Source organism: Phalacrocorax aristotelis, chromosome 26 (assembly GCF_949628215.1).
Source record: "Phalacrocorax aristotelis chromosome 26, bGulAri2.1, whole genome shotgun sequence".
Classification (NCBI taxonomy): Eukaryota; Metazoa; Chordata; class Aves; order Suliformes; family Phalacrocoracidae; genus Phalacrocorax; species Phalacrocorax aristotelis.
This window is the reverse complement of record NC_134301.1, coordinates 3,000,489-3,014,797: the sequence shown is the minus strand read 5'-3', so window position 1 is coordinate 3,014,797 and position 14,309 is coordinate 3,000,489. Positions and strand designations below refer to the sequence as shown.

The following is a 14,309-nucleotide window of genomic DNA, read 5'->3' as shown; positions in this document are numbered from 1 at the left end:
GTTTAGTCTCCCCTGTGCAATAAAAACTGGGCCCTGGAACAGCTCATTAAAGCTGACGGGCGACACAGCAGCACAGGCAGCCAACAAGAAGCCTGAGAGGGAATGAGGGGGTGATGCCGGCTGGGAGCCCATCACTACCCACAGCCTGCCTGTGCTGGAGCCGCTGGCAGAGCTCCCGGCTGCCGGCAGTGCGAGGGGCCGCGAGGGAGCGTGGACACAGCCAAGGCCGAGTCAGGGGGATGGATCGGGAGGCTTGCGCAGCAGCATCTGACAGTTTTAATTAAGAAACCAGAGAGCTGCTGGCCCAGGGAGCAGCGATGGGATTTCAGAGCAGCTTCCAGCTCTGAGAGGTTGAGGTCAGAGGCCGCAGGCAGGAGCGAGGCCTGGAGAGGCCCCGTCTGCTTGGTGCAGGGTTGAGTTTTCATTGGGACCATGTTCAATTCTCCCGTGCTCTTTCCTGACTGCCCACGTGAGCAGGACATCGCCTTTGATGTGGCCCAGGGTTTTATGATCCGGTTGCTCAGCTGGTGGGCAGGCACTTGCGTTCCCAAATGCTCTTTGCGATAAGCTGAGAAGCCTTTGGCAGGAATCATTGTGTCTCCCAGGCACAGCCACCTCTTTTTTTTGGCAAGACATGTGCTCTGGGGAAGGCCCAGCACCAGCATCTCTGCAGCGGCGCCGGGGGCTCGCGGCCGGTATGGCGGCATAGCGCCGGCACCGGACAAAGGCTGCCCCAGCCCAGGCCAGGCTCTGCCCTGCCAGGCAGCGTGTGCTTCCACACGGTGGGGAATGGGCCCAAAGTCCGCCGGTGCCGGCAGCTCTCAGCGGGCCCGGGAGGGTATAAACGATTCCTGAGGTGGGAGTCATCCCAGGCTGGAGGTGGGCTCTACCGGACACCGGCTCGGGGGGTGCAGCCGGGGCCCTGCGGCCCACGGGGCCGAGGCCGGGGCCGGGAGCAGGCCCCGGGATGGGGCCCGTGCGAGGCCATGCCCCGGGAAGAACCGCCCGGTACCCGCCGCAGGGCCCAGGCCCAGGCGCGGAGAGGCCGCGCCGTCGCCACGGCAACCGGCGGCCCCGCCCCGGGGCGGGAGACGGCAGCGCGCCTGCGCGGCGAGAAGCTGCTAGAAGGGAGGAGGGAGCGGGCGCGCGCGCGGGCGGGCGGGGCGCGGGCGGCGCCTGCGCCGGCGGGCCGGGAGGCGCCGCGCGCCAGAGGCAGCGAGTGGTGGTCCGCGCATGCGCAGCGGCGGCGGCGGGAGGCGGCGCGGCGGGTATTTTGCTGCGTCACCAGCGCTGGGCGCCGCCGCTCCCGAGCGCGCGGGGCATTGTGGGAGCGAGGCCGCCCCGAGCCCGCCGCCACTGCCGCCGACCGGAGCCACGGCCCTGCCTTGCCCCGCACCGACCCACCGACCGCCCGTGCCGCCCCCCGCAGCCGGACCCGGAGCCGGGCCCCCCCCAGGAGTGCCAGCCGGAGCCGCCGCCATTCGCCATGTGAGGCCCGGGGGCGGCGCGGCGCGGCCCGGCCCGGGCCCCGCCGGCGGATGCTGTCCCGGGAGCGGGAGGCGGGCCGGGGGGGGGAGGGGGGAGTGGCGCGAAGCGGGGCGCGGGGTCCCATGGGCGCCCGCCTGCCTGGTGACCTTGGTCTCCCACCGCCGCCGACCGGGGTGGACTTTGGGCGGCCGGGCGCTCGCCCCGGCGGGTCCCGCCCTGCTTGCCGCCCGTCCTGGTGGGTCCGGGCGGGGGGAGCGCTTGTGGCGGCCGAAATCGCGTCGGGTTTTGCCCGTTTCCCGCCCCGAGCCGGCGGGAGCGGGGCTCCGGTCCCGGCCTCGCGCCGCGGGTCCCGGGAGCGCGGAATGAATGGGGCCGAGGTGGGGCCGCCCGGCCCCGGCCCTCGCGGATCGGGCCGAGCCTATGTCCGGGGGCGGCCGAGGCCGGGGTGCCGAGCCGTGCTCGGTGCTTCGCGCCGCGCTGGCGCCCGACAAACGGCAGTGGCTGAAACCGCGAGAAATCCCCGGTAAGTGGTCTGTTCCGCCGCCCACGCTGCGCGGAGCCGCGAGCCATGCGTTAATCTGGTCATAAGCTTTCGCCTCTCGGCATAAAGCATTAAAAATAGCGAAAAGGCGCTTCTCTGAAACATGTGCAAGTGCAGGAGCCCTGCTTGGGAAACTTCCCTGCCGCCGGCGCGGGCGCCCCGGGTGCCATCCCGGCCCCGGAGGAGGTGAGCTGCCGGCGGAAGGGGAGAGGAGCCGAGCGCTGGAGCTCTCCTCTGAGCGCGCTCGCCCGGCCTCCGGTGTATCTCGAGTGGAAAGCTGCGCTCCGAAGTGCCCTGGCGCTACGGGAGCGCTCGTGCTGTGCTGGGGAGTCCTAATTAGCTGGCGTCATTGTAATTCTATTGAGGCTGCTTCAGTGACCCAAAACCGGCAAACGCTATTCATAACAGAGCTCCAGTCGACTTGAATGTTCCCTAGCAATGCAAATGAAAGAGGAGCCGAACTTTGCGGCGTGTGCAGCGTGATGCTTTTTAAGAGTGAAATCTGGCCGTTAAGGAAGAGGTGCGCTGCCCCTGGCGCCGACTGCAGCGTTGCCCACCGACAGTCCGGCTTTCCACGTGTTAGGCATAAATGGCTGCAGGTGGAGGCACATCTCTGAGGGTTTGGTTTGTCAGAAAGGTTGATCTGCCACAGGGACCGAGGAAAGCGTTACCACTTGGTGAAACACCAATGTGAGCAGTTGCTTTTTGCCACCTTGTCCCCAGTGAGGCATTTACTTCAGCGCAGCTGTTTGGAAACTGAATTGCGGGGCTGCTTCATCTTAGTGTGACTGAAAGTGAGAAGGATGTAATAAAGTTGAAGTTTTTAGTTTAATGTGTGTAGAATATATCATCTTGAAACTACAGTGATAACTGCTTCCACTCAAAATTCTCTGTGGTCTGAAACTAGTTTCTTTAATTGAAAAAAAAAAAAAAGCTTTTCTGGGGTATATAAATGAAACCAAAGCTAATTATGTAAAACAGATTTCTTACTGCTGTCTGGGGGTGAAAATCTTGTTCAGCAGACAACTTCTGCAGTGTCTTCAACCTGTAGGAACTGTCAGGATATCTTCCAGGAAACAAAGACGAGCTTCCAATGGGTGCAGTCTACGGTGTGGAGGAGGAAGCATGAGGACAGGTTTGAAAATTCCTTGAGTCGCACCAAGCCACCAGCAGAAGCTGCTTTTACGCCTGTGGTTCGGCAGGAGACCTGGGCACCCGCGCCAGAGCTGCGGTTCCTGGCGTTGCGGGCAGCCCACCGCAGAGACCCTGCGGGCTGGATGGAGCAGAGGTCTCTTGGGTGAAGCTGAGCCTCCACATCGCCCCTCAGCAGGAAACTGCTGCTGTGAAGCTTCTAGAACCTGTTCTACAATACTGTTGTCACGGTTGTCTTCAGAATGTGATGACTAGAAGAGGCAGTCAAATGCAGATGCGTGGTGGCCGTGTCTGTTTAGGAAGCCACCAAAACATGTGGGTGGCAGCAAATGTAGATCTGACAGAAAAAATCCTTGCTGAATGGGGAACAGGGTGACTTGTTCCCTGGGCTGTATGCTGCTCTAAGTCTGCTATGGTTTATTGCTACACCCTGTGTAGCATGTCTGAATTAATATCTCTTTCAAAGAAATCTAAATCCCATTAGGACATGGGGGTGATACAGAACCAAGGCGCACACTGAGGTTGACACACGGCTGAGGTCCCCTGGGATTAGTTTGGTTGAGCAAGAAGGGGGAAGCGCTAGGCTCTCCGTGTAACAAGTGACTGTGCTTATAAGTCCTGGCAGAGTTTCTCAGCTCCTGTAAGAAAATAGAAAATTTTCTGTGGGTGTAGGGGAACTATCTCAAGTGCACAGAGCACGTGCACGCTTCACCATTGGCTTCCACGTGTGTGGTTGCCTCCTAGGAATCTCCGTGTAGGCAGGCAATGCAAATTAGCTGTGACTTTCTTCTCATCCGTAACTTTAGTTACTGGTTCCAACGTATCCTGTGTTTCTGGTTGGAATGGTAAGTCCTGACTAAAGCACTTCAGATGGCCAAGGGAAGTCTTCTCTCCTCCCTCTGGGAAGGGGAGAGATTTTAAAAACAGATAAGAGTGAGAGGCAACTCCAGCATAGCTTTAATTAGAGTAGGCAAGATTAGGGTGGTAAGTACTAAATATCTGGGGAGGCAGCATATATTTAGTGTTGGGAACATGAATTATGTTGTAGTAAGTTTTCTTTGGTCTCTTCGCTCCTCCCTGTAGCTCAGATGCATGTGAGGTTTCCTCCAGCTCTAGGACAGATCAGAAAGATATTTGGAAGTGCTGTGAACAGGCCATTGGTGCTTCAAAACCCCTGATCTTGGCAAAGATACCGAGGTCATGGCCAAACCAAAGCTACGAGACCGAGGAATGCGTGCAGCTCCCTGGGAAGGCCGGAGATATCTCCATTGACATTGAAAATGTTCGCAAAGAAGTGTTAATGTTATTCAGCAGGAGCCCCTGCATCATCATGAGGAGGGACACTGAGATTTCTGTTCTGATAACTGTGTTTGAGTGATGTACAAAGTTCCACGCAGTGGGATTTTTTTGTCTTCCAGCAGCGTGAGAAATGGCCTCTGCGCAGCACCCAAATGCAGAGGGAACAGAGCAGGCTGTTTCTCATACTCTTGTTTTTTCTTTTCTTTCCCCCTCTGAGAGTCTTTCATTCCATATTAGAAGAAGAAACTTGTGTCCAATAAGGAATTAAAAATACCACAGTAAGAAAATTGCTGCTCTGCTACTGTACTTTACCTGGATAAGTCGATGCCTTAGTATTTCTTAAAAATGCTGCTAAAAGGGGAAGTGTTAGATTTTTCACCCAGTGGGACGGTATCTTGCTTGAAACTAAAGGTTGCATTCAGAAACCACTTGTTTTTTAAGCTCAGAAGTTAAATGCTGTGTTACTGGCCTCTGATCAGATGTTTTCTGCACTTAAAATGGGTGCTAATGCTGGAGGGGCAGCCGTGGCCACTTCTGCCGCTGTACCGGCCTTGCCTTGAGCTGGCACCAGTGTTGGTACAGCGGAATTGCAGGTACTTGTAGCACTGACAGAGCTTGCATCTGGCTGCTCTGGGTGTCAACCAGACCCGGCCTGGGTCCTGATAACAGTTCATCCCACAGACACACAGGCAGTTGTGGTGGGAGCACAGGACAGGAGCAAGCAGTGGGGCGAGGGAGCAGGCTTTCTCTGGGGGGTGGTGCAGCACCCAGTAAGTAACTTTACTAAATGCGTCACAGTTTATCAAGAATTGAATTGGTTGTTGATCAGGTGAGTCAAAATCTGTTCTGAAAGCTTAGCAATGGTCACCTTAATAAATGTTCTGAAAAGTTAATTGCTCTCTTGTCAGGTTATTCTGCTGTAATGCTTCGAGTGCAATACAGAGCCCAAACATCTGCTTCTTGGTGTGTGAGGTGGAAGCTGCTCTGTCATGAACAGATAGCAACCCTGGCTTTCTTTGTGTCCTTGTGTGCTTTAGGTTCCTGTAGTTAGTGTAGTTGCAATAAATATCGGGGTGACAGTTTGGCTTGGAGCATTTAACTTGAGTCTGACTCACAGGTAGGTCTTAGGTCTTTGCTGCAGGAGCATTAGCTGTGAAATCCCAGTTTTGATCTCTCACCTCTGGAAAATAGCTGAAGTGTGAGAAGCGCCCGTGGTCTCCTGTGCCTTAGCAACAGCAGCCAGCGCTGGGTGGCTGTTTGTTTTCTCCTGGAATGCAGGCACGCAGCTGTGGGCTTGGCCTGAGTTGCCAGGAGAAAACTGAAAGCGGTGGGGAGGCTGAGGCGTGCTGAGCTGGGGTCGCTTTCACCAGGCGATCGAGTATGGCTGTGCTTGGATGTTGCAGGTGAGCCCTCACTGTAGAAATGCAAAGGCACAAGAGGTGGTCAGGAGTCCAGCAGTGTTTGCTGGTGCCCTGGACAGGCTGTTGCTTGTTGTGGTGTTTGTGGAAAGCCAGAAGGATACCAGAGAGCGTGGGAATTTACTGTGTGTGCAGAAGGTTGTAGCAGGAAGTCAGAACAGCAATTCGTGATTCTTCAGCTCTCGTACCTGTGCTGACTTCAGCTGGGTCTTTCTTGTAGCAAATTTGTTGAATGGTTCATTTCCTAATAGTACCTGTGTCCAAAAAAGCAGGCTTTTCAGTGGCTGAGCTTTGGGGCTTTAACTCTTTGGGTGGCAAAAAGCACAATTAAGTCTGCCCACAGCTGTTAGAGGTGACTGAAATTTTGCCATCACCTGTAGTAGCTCATCTTTAAAAGTTTGTCAGAATCTTGATTTGCTGCTCATTTGGGTCCTGTAGGTTTCGATAGCTTCTTCAAGGAACATAAGCGTGATCTTTTTTGGAGCATTATATGCTGAATGCATGGTATCGCTTTATTCTTCATATCTCTTTTTCAGTCTTAAGCACCTTGTAAGTGTTGTTAATAATAAGCTAGTAATGCAGCTTTTAAGAACGGAAGTAACTGCTCTAGCTGTGTATCAGGAGAAATGCAAGGAAAACCAATGTTAAAGTCTGCTGGCAGCATGGAAGGCTGAGTTTTCAATATTGATGAAAGATATGAAACTTAACTTGAACTTCTTATATGGTCTGTTCACAGGCAGCCTGCTTCTGCGAAGTGGTACGACCGAAGGGACTATGTCTTTATTGAATTTTGTGTTGAAGACAGTAAAGATGTTAATGTAAATTTTGAAAAATCCAAACTTACATTCAGGTAAGTGCCTTTTGGCTTTATGAAGGCCCAAGGTGGGGGGGGGATACTTAGAGGCTGTGCTGGTACTGATGAGATGATGCTTTTCTGAACTAAATTCTGTTAATAAAGTGTATTTGTTTTTTAAGTTGTTCCCTGCTAAACATGAGTTTTGTTTCTCTTAACAGTTGTCTTGGAGGAAGTGATAACTTTAAACATTTAAATGAAATTGACCTTTTTAATAATATTGATCCAAATGTAAGTATCCTCTTGACTCTCACTGTGTTCTTAGTGCTGTACCCTGAGAAATAGCATCTGTTCTTTAGGCTACATCCAGTATTATGGGAAAATTGTTCCTTAGACTGTAAGAGCATGCTTAAACTCAGATCTGTGAAAAGATCTCTGGATGGTATTTTTCAGGACAAAGAACAAGTTGATAGCTTAAATACAAATGTGTCTGATATAAGCAGTTCCTGGTGAAGTTTGTGATGATTATACTAACAGATACTTGCTCTTATCTTTTTCAGGAATCAAAGCATAAAAGAACAGACAGATCTATCTTGTGTTGTTTACGAAAAGGAGAATCTGGTCAGGCATGGCCGAGGTTAACAAAAGAGAGGGCAAAGGTGGGTTTGGGTTCCTTGATGGCCAGGGCAGCAGTGCCTGTTGCCTCCCCTGGTTTTTAATTTTATTTAATATTTGGGTCATGTTTAAATTACGTAGCAGTTAATGGGTCACTTACCGTGCTTCTGCTCAGAATGGCAGTTCTCATTAACCTTCCTTTTATGAACATAACAGCTTGTTACCTGCTTGTCCTTAAATAACTTACTGTGTTGATGTGCAGCTCAACTGGCTCAGTGTGGACTTCAACAACTGGAAAGACTGGGAAGATGATTCAGATGAAGACATGTCCAATTTTGATCGCTTTTCTGAGGTATGGGAAGATGAGTACCCGGGGCTTCCTTCTGGGCTGTGCGTAGGCAAGCAGGGACTGACAGCTCAGCTCTAGGAAGAGTAGTCTTCCTCGGCCTTCCTCCCAGTGCTTCCCTGGCCGCTGGTCTCAGTGCGGGCTCTGCTGGTTTGCTGAGGCACAGCAGTTGCCAGCTCTAACCCATGCTGCGGACTGCTGGCGTGGCAGTGAGGTGATGAGTTTGTGCTTGCTATCAAATACAGAATGAATGTGAGTCCTGTGGTAGATGCCAGCACTAACCAGGTGCACTAGTTGCTTTGCAAGGCAATTACTTCAAATTTTTTTGCATGCTCACCTTGCCATTGCTGCATAGGTGCAGCTGATTTGTCAAAACAGCTGGTGGCTGTTGGTTATAACAGCTTTAAGACATTTTAGACATTTACAGTTGTCCCCTAGTTCACGTAGAGGAGTTGGCTTCACCCTATAATGTGGCTATTATCTCCCTGGAACAGATGATGAACAACATGGGCGGAGATGACGACGTAGACTTGCCAGAAGTAGATGGGGCAGATGATGTAAGTACTTTGTTTGCAGTAAATACACACGGGGCTGGCGCAGCACCCTGTGCGTTCATTGCCGCTTGCTGAAGTCACACTTGCATTCCCTCTTCAGCCCTGTTAAAAGGTTAAACTGCATCAAACCCTGTCTGGACAAGTGATGTCATCTGGCAAAAGTCACCTTCCTCCCCTCCAGCAGCGGTGCTGAGGGCGGTGGTGTCGATGCTTGCGGTGCCCAGACCGCTTTGTGTCACCTACCTCTGTGGTGACTGCTGGTTATTATGGGTCTGCAGGCTCTGGCCAGCAAGGCCAAACTAAGCGTGTCCTGTGGAACCTGGAGTTCCTCCAAATACACGCTCTGATGGAGGGCACACTTGCCACTAGATGTTGGGAACAGCAGCTCATTCACTGGGTTAGTGGTGGTAGAGGGAAAAGTGCCTTCAAGCGCAGTCTGCTCCAGTTAATGTTTCTTCTTCTTTCCAGGACTCACCAGACAGTGATGACGAAAGTAAGTTGACATTCTCGCTGGTTTCTGCACACCGTTGCAGCGGTGCAAGCGCTTGCTGAACGTTCCTAGTTGAGCAAGAGCCTTGAGCAGAGCCAGCAGATGTTCTGTCCTGTCAGCCTTGCTAAATCCTGGCTGCGAGCTAATGCCCGCGCCTTGCCTGAGCAGTGTGAGATGATATAATGTAGTGAAAGCCTTTCCACACCAGCATGAAATACCAGTTTGACCTTCCCAGCCAGCTGTAGCCCTGGGGAGGCCTTGGCTTTAGGAGCAGCAGGCACGTGCGCAGGCCCTCAGAGTACGTGGTGCTGGCCCTGCTTGGGAAGCTTTGGTGTTTGCGGCAGTGGCTGTGCCCAGATCTTCCTTATGAAGAGCCAGCTCTGCGCTTAGGGGTTGAGGGTCCGACCTTGAACTGCCCTGTGCCCTCCTTGGCTGGGGGACGGATCTTGCTTGTGTCCCTTGTGATAAGATGGGACTCCTGGTAGCTTTTGTTAAAAGCCAAACCACAACCCACCCACTAATGCTGCTTTTATTCTCTCTAGAAATGCCGGATCTGGAGTAAGGAAAACTGTCGTCTTCAGGGTTTGGGGAAAGAACTTCATCACAACATTTCATAATTGAGATAAGAATTCCTGAGTTGATAGCCCTAAAGGGAGATCCTGCATCCTTTAACCCATTTTCAGTCCATTTTAAATGGCTTCACTGATGGTAGGTGTGTACCATTGCACGGGGCGGTCTTAAGCCACGAGAGGCAATAACGTTATGCATGAACCGTTTTCCAGACTTCCAAAAAAAACAAAAAAAAAAACCCAACCCAATTGAGGTATAGGCATTTGGCACAGAACAGTTGCAATAAAGTTTATGGAGCCTCCTTGCCTCGTAGCAGATGTAATTACAAAGGGAGAATCCTGAATTTACACCAAGTGGTAAATGAGCAATTTTTTTTCCCCCCTCTGCGGCCTGAAATTGTACATTTGTACCGGGAACAAAACCGGCTGAACCGAGGCTGCTGTCATTGGCTCACAAACCCCAGCAGGTGATGCACAGTACTTCTGTGGTGTCTTCAGGTCTGTTCTGCTAAAAGTTTGTATTGAAAAGGAAACAAATTCTTCCTCATTCGGTGTTTAATCACAAGTTGTGTGCCCAGGCGTGCCCCCGACCCGGCGCAGGTGGCTGGAGCCTGTCCCCTGCTACCCTCTGACCCTACAGCTTTACATCCCGCCCGGGGGGCCGGTGGCTGTACGTTGTTGCTTGTTGATCTGTACGTTTAGACCAAATCGTATTTGCACTGTGGGTATGGAAGTGAGCGACAGACCCTTGGGCGTGTGCGGGTGGCTTCTAACCGGGCTGAAAAACCTCAATTTATGTTCAGAGCAGCGGGGATTTTTTTAATGTCTACATTCTTTCTAATAAACTGTTGAAGACTCCCTGGCTCTCTGTCTGCTGGGGCCGCGTCGGGTTGGGCTTCTCGCCGCGGGTTGGGGGGCTGTGCTGGGGCGCCGGGAGGGGACACGCGGGGGGGAGGGAGGCGGTGCGGCCCGGGCCCGCGGTCACGGCGCCCGCCCCAAGGACAAGCGCAGGCACGTGCACAGCTACTTCCTGCGCCCTTCCGTGGGCTGGCCCGCCCCTTCCTGCCAATCCTGCCCTATGAACTCGCGGCCTTACTTGACGGATAGACCTGGGTCCCAATCGTCAGGAGGAGGAAAGCGAGCGCCGAGGCAGATGTAGCCAATGGGAGAATAAATGCGGACGTTGCGGCTGAGCGCGGCGTCCAATGGGTGTCCGCGGCGGCGGTTGACGCGCGCCGCGGGCCCGCCCTGCGGGGGCTGTGTGGGGCGGGCGGGACGCGGGGCTCAGTCGGCGCCGCCATGTTGGGGCTTGCGGGTCGCTGCTCGGCCGCTGCCGCCGCCGCCGCCCGGCCGCTGCTGCGCCGCGGGGCTGGGCCGGGCCGCGACCTCCTGCCGCTGCTCCTCAGCCGCGGGGCCGGCCGGGCCGCCGCCGTCGGGGCGCGTGAGTGCAGGGCGGCCGCGGGGTCACCTTGGGGCCTGCGCGGGCGGGGGGCACCGGGACCGCGTCGGGGCCCCGGTGTCGGTGCCGGGCGGGACGGGGTGTGCAATACGGTCAGGGGGAGGGGAGAGGCCGTGCCACTGGGGCGTGGGGGGGGCAGCGGCCTGCGGGGGAGCAGCGAGGGAGGGCTGCTGGGGGTCCCGAGTGCACCGAGGAGGGAGTGCTGGGGGTCCTGGGGGCACCAAGGGGGTAACGGGGGGTCCTGGGTGCACAGAGGGGGGCGCAGGGATCTCGGGCACATGCCGGGGGAGCTAGGGCGCGCAGGGGAGCCCTAGCTCTGCACCCCCGGGGCACGTGGGTGCCCAGAGCTGCCCTTTTCCTGGCTGACCTTGATTTGTCCCTCTCCTGCCCCCCAGGACGAGACTATGCAGCCCAAGCAGCCCCCGCCGCCAAGGCCGGCTCGACCACTGGCCGCATTGTGGCCGTCATCGGTGCGGTGGTGGACGTGCAGTTCGATGAGGGGCTGCCCCCCATCCTCAACGCCCTTGAGGTGCAGGGCAGGGAGACACGGCTGGTGCTGGAGGTGGCTCAGCACCTGGGTGAGCATCTGCCGCAGAAGGGCTGCAGAGGGTGGGAGGGGTCCTCCCGTGATGATGTCTTGATGACTTTCGTTCTCCTGAGCTTGCTGAAGCCACGGATTTCAATCTGAGGAGGAGGAAAATGGCTCCTGGAGGGCTCTGCCCTGTTGGGCTGCAGTTTTATTGTGGCCTGGGCTTAGTTTCTCTCTGTGCTGTTTTGTCCCTGGGTCCTGCTGCTCTTCTTGGTCTTCCTCCCAGCAGACTGTTCCCTTGGCAGGGCCTGGGGAAGCCACCAGCAGCTGTCCCCAGGGTCAACTCGAGGGCACTGCTGTGATGCTGTCTTTGCGCCTTGGCAGGGGAGAACACCGTGCGCACAATCGCCATGGATGGGACAGAAGGCCTGGTGAGAGGACAGAAGGTGCTGGACTCCGGCGCGCCCATCCGTATCCCTGTCGGCCCTGAGACCCTGGGCAGGATCATGAACGTCATCGGGGAACCCATTGATGAGAGGGGTCCCATCACGACAAAACAGTGAGTGAAGCCCTGGGCCAGGAGACGAGCATCGTGCAGGGTTTGGAGGTGGGGGCACGGGTTCTGCAGTAGCAGACAAACATGCGAACAGGGATGCAGCGCATCCCTGCTGCACGGCTGCTGTCCTGGGTTGTGAGCAGGGACCGCACTCGCACGGCCTCCTGCCGGCCCCCTGGCCGCAGGGCTTGGTTCAGCTGCTCAGCCACCTTTTGCTGCAGGTTTGCTGCTATCCATGCCGAAGCCCCCGAGTTCGTGGAGATGAGCGTTGAACAGGAGATCCTTGTGACAGGGATCAAGGTGGTGGACCTGCTGGCTCCCTACGCCAAGGGTGGCAAGATCGGTACGTTGCCCCCAGAAGAACTGGGGGTGTCTGGGGAGGGGGGCACCCTGCCAGCCCTACTGAGCAGTCCCTGGGGGCTCACACTGTGCACCGCCAAGGCTCAGGACTGATCCCTCTGCAGTAGTTTCCTTCGCTGATGAGTAACTATTTGACTTTCGTTCTTCTGAGCTTGCTGAAGCCACACTTATTGATCTGAGGAGGAAAGGGGTGAAGGGAGACAGCGGGGGTAGCCAGATCGGCTTGGGGTAGAGCGGGATTCCCATTCTCTCCCAGGTTTGTTTGGAGGCGCTGGCGTTGGCAAGACGGTGCTGATCATGGAGCTGATCAACAACGTGGCGAAAGCCCACGGTGGTTATTCAGTGTTTGCTGGCGTGGGGGAGCGAACCCGCGAGGGCAACGACTTGTACCATGAGATGATTGAGTCTGGAGTCATCAACCTGAAAGATGCCACTTCCAAGGTGTGCCGCATCTTCTGAGGGGGCTGGGTGGGACAGCGCTGAGGGCACGGCGGCAGAGCAGCGCCGCACCGACACCGGGATCCTGCCCGCAGGTCGCCCTGGTCTACGGGCAGATGAACGAGCCCCCGGGCGCTCGTGCCAGAGTGGCTCTGACGGGGTTGACGGTGGCCGAATACTTCAGGGACCAGGAGGGTCAGGACGTGCTGCTTTTCATCGACAACATCTTCCGCTTCACCCAGGCTGGCTCAGAGGTCTGTGCTTGGCACAGGGGTGCTGGTGTGCTAGCTTCTGGCAGGGAGCATGCTGGTGGCCGGGCTGTGCTCTACAGGGGACACCCAGCCCCCACCTTATGTGGGCCTCTCATGGGCTCTGTTCTCTCCTAGGTGTCTGCCCTGCTGGGGAGAATCCCCTCTGCTGTGGGCTACCAGCCCACGCTGGCCACCGACATGGGCACCATGCAGGAGAGGATTACCACCACACGCAAGGGCTCCATCACTTCGGTGCAGGTGAGGGCAGGGCCAACCCCACCGTGCCGGGGAAGCTGCAGCGCCCGCCTCGGGCCCACCGTCCCCTCCTGCCTCCCCAGGCCATCTATGTGCCGGCCGATGACTTGACTGACCCTGCCCCCGCCACCACCTTCGCCCACTTGGACGCCACCACGGTGCTGTCCCGCGCCATCGCCGAGCTGGGCATCTACCCGGCCGTGGACCCGCTGGACTCCACCTCCCGCATCATGGACCCCAACATCGTAGGCCCCGAGCACTATGATGTGGCCCGAGGCGTGCAGAAGATCCTGCAGGTGAGGGGGCTAGGGCTGACCCCCCATGGGGATGCGGTATGGGGCACAAAGCCCAGTGCTGGCCGATCACCCCCCGTCTCTCCCCCCAGGACTACAAGTCCCTGCAGGACATCATTGCCATCCTGGGCATGGACGAGCTCTCTGAAGAGGACAAGCTGACAGTGGCCCGGGCTCGCAAAATCCAGCGCTTCTTGTCGCAGCCCTTCCAGGTGGCCGAGGTCTTCACTGGCCACATGGGCAAGCTGGTGCCGCTGAAGGAGACCATCAAGGGCTTCAAACAGATCCTGGCAGGTGAGATGGTGTCCAGGGGGGCCCCAGGCCAGGCATGGGGGGAGCTGGGGGTCCAGGGGAGCCTGGGCTGGGCTCAGCACCCTGCACCCCCCCGCTGAGGTGACCTCTCCCCTCAGGTGAATACGACCACCTCCCAGAGCAGGCCTTCTACATGGTGGGGCCCATCGAGGAGGCAGTGGCCAAGGCGGAGAAGTTGGCCGAAGAGCACGCGTGAGGAGTGTCTCTGCACCCCACAGCCCCTCGCTGCCCCCCAGCTCCACCCGGGGCCTGATCTCCAGTATTTAACATTTCCAATAAAACATCGGTGAAAACACCTGGGGGCCCCGTGTGCTGCAGCTGCCAGTCCGGGTGGGGGGGAGGGGGGCTTGTGACAGCCCCCTTCCTGCAGGGCTGGGTGGGCACAACAAGGGGCTGCACTAGAGAGCCTGGGCTCAACTACCACCAGCAGTGCGGGGCCCCTCGGCCCTGGGGGTCCCCGGGAGTGGGGAGGGATCCCCCTATGCTGGGGCAGGGGCTGGTTATGGAGGTGGTGGGGGGGCGGCAGACGCTGGTCCCGTTGTCTGGCCCTGGCCACCCCCCCACCCCTCCGTTCTGGCTCCACCATTTTGC

The 14,309-nt window shown here is 56.5% G+C and overlaps 2 protein-coding genes and 2 non-coding genes across 4 annotated transcripts; all 4 read left to right on the top strand.

The window, feature by feature from the left end:
* Positions 1-1,218: 1,218 nt before the first annotated feature.
* On the top strand, positions 1,219-10,123 carry PTGES3 (prostaglandin E synthase 3). Its single transcript, XM_075075689.1, is given in 9 exon segments — positions 1,219-1,311; positions 1,313-1,488; positions 6,635-6,748; positions 6,913-6,982; positions 7,252-7,350; positions 7,569-7,658; positions 8,147-8,209; positions 8,675-8,699; positions 9,239-10,123. Coding segments are annotated over 9 exon segments (735 nt in total). The 5' UTR covers positions 1,219-1,233; the 3' UTR covers positions 9,259-10,123.
* A 405-nt stretch (positions 10,124-10,528) lies between these two features.
* ATP5F1B (ATP synthase F1 subunit beta) lies at positions 10,529-14,013 on the top strand. Its single transcript, XM_075075688.1, has 10 exons — positions 10,529-10,706; positions 11,120-11,302; positions 11,638-11,812; positions 12,031-12,152; positions 12,426-12,610; positions 12,703-12,861; positions 12,994-13,116; positions 13,197-13,409; positions 13,499-13,700; positions 13,817-14,013. Exons 1-10 carry the CDS (start codon positions 10,565-10,567, stop codon positions 13,912-13,914), a joined length of 1,602 nt encoding a protein of 533 aa, XP_074931789.1. The 5' UTR covers positions 10,529-10,564; the 3' UTR covers positions 13,915-14,013.
* On the top strand, positions 11,345-11,417 carry LOC142048766 (small nucleolar RNA SNORD59). The gene has a single exon (XR_012657528.1). It is a non-coding gene; the product is annotated as a small nucleolar RNA SNORD59 (small nucleolar RNA).
* Positions 12,280-12,353, top strand: LOC142048764 (small nucleolar RNA SNORD59). Its single transcript, XR_012657527.1, has one exon. It is a non-coding gene; the product is annotated as a small nucleolar RNA SNORD59 (small nucleolar RNA).
* Positions 14,014-14,309: the final 296 nt, after the last annotated feature.

Coding starts and splice junctions, on each gene's coding strand:
- ATP5F1B (XM_075075688.1), top strand. CDS start 10,565: ATGTTGGGGCTTGCGGGTCGCTGCTCGGCCGCTGCCGCCGCCGCCGCC. Junction 12,611..12,702: donor TGAAAGATGCCACTTCCAAG/GTGTGCCGCATC, acceptor TCCTGCCCGCAG/GTCGCCCTGGTCTACGGGCA. Junction 13,117..13,196: donor GCTCCATCACTTCGGTGCAG/GTGAGGGCAGGG, acceptor CTGCCTCCCCAG/GCCATCTATGTGCCGGCCGA.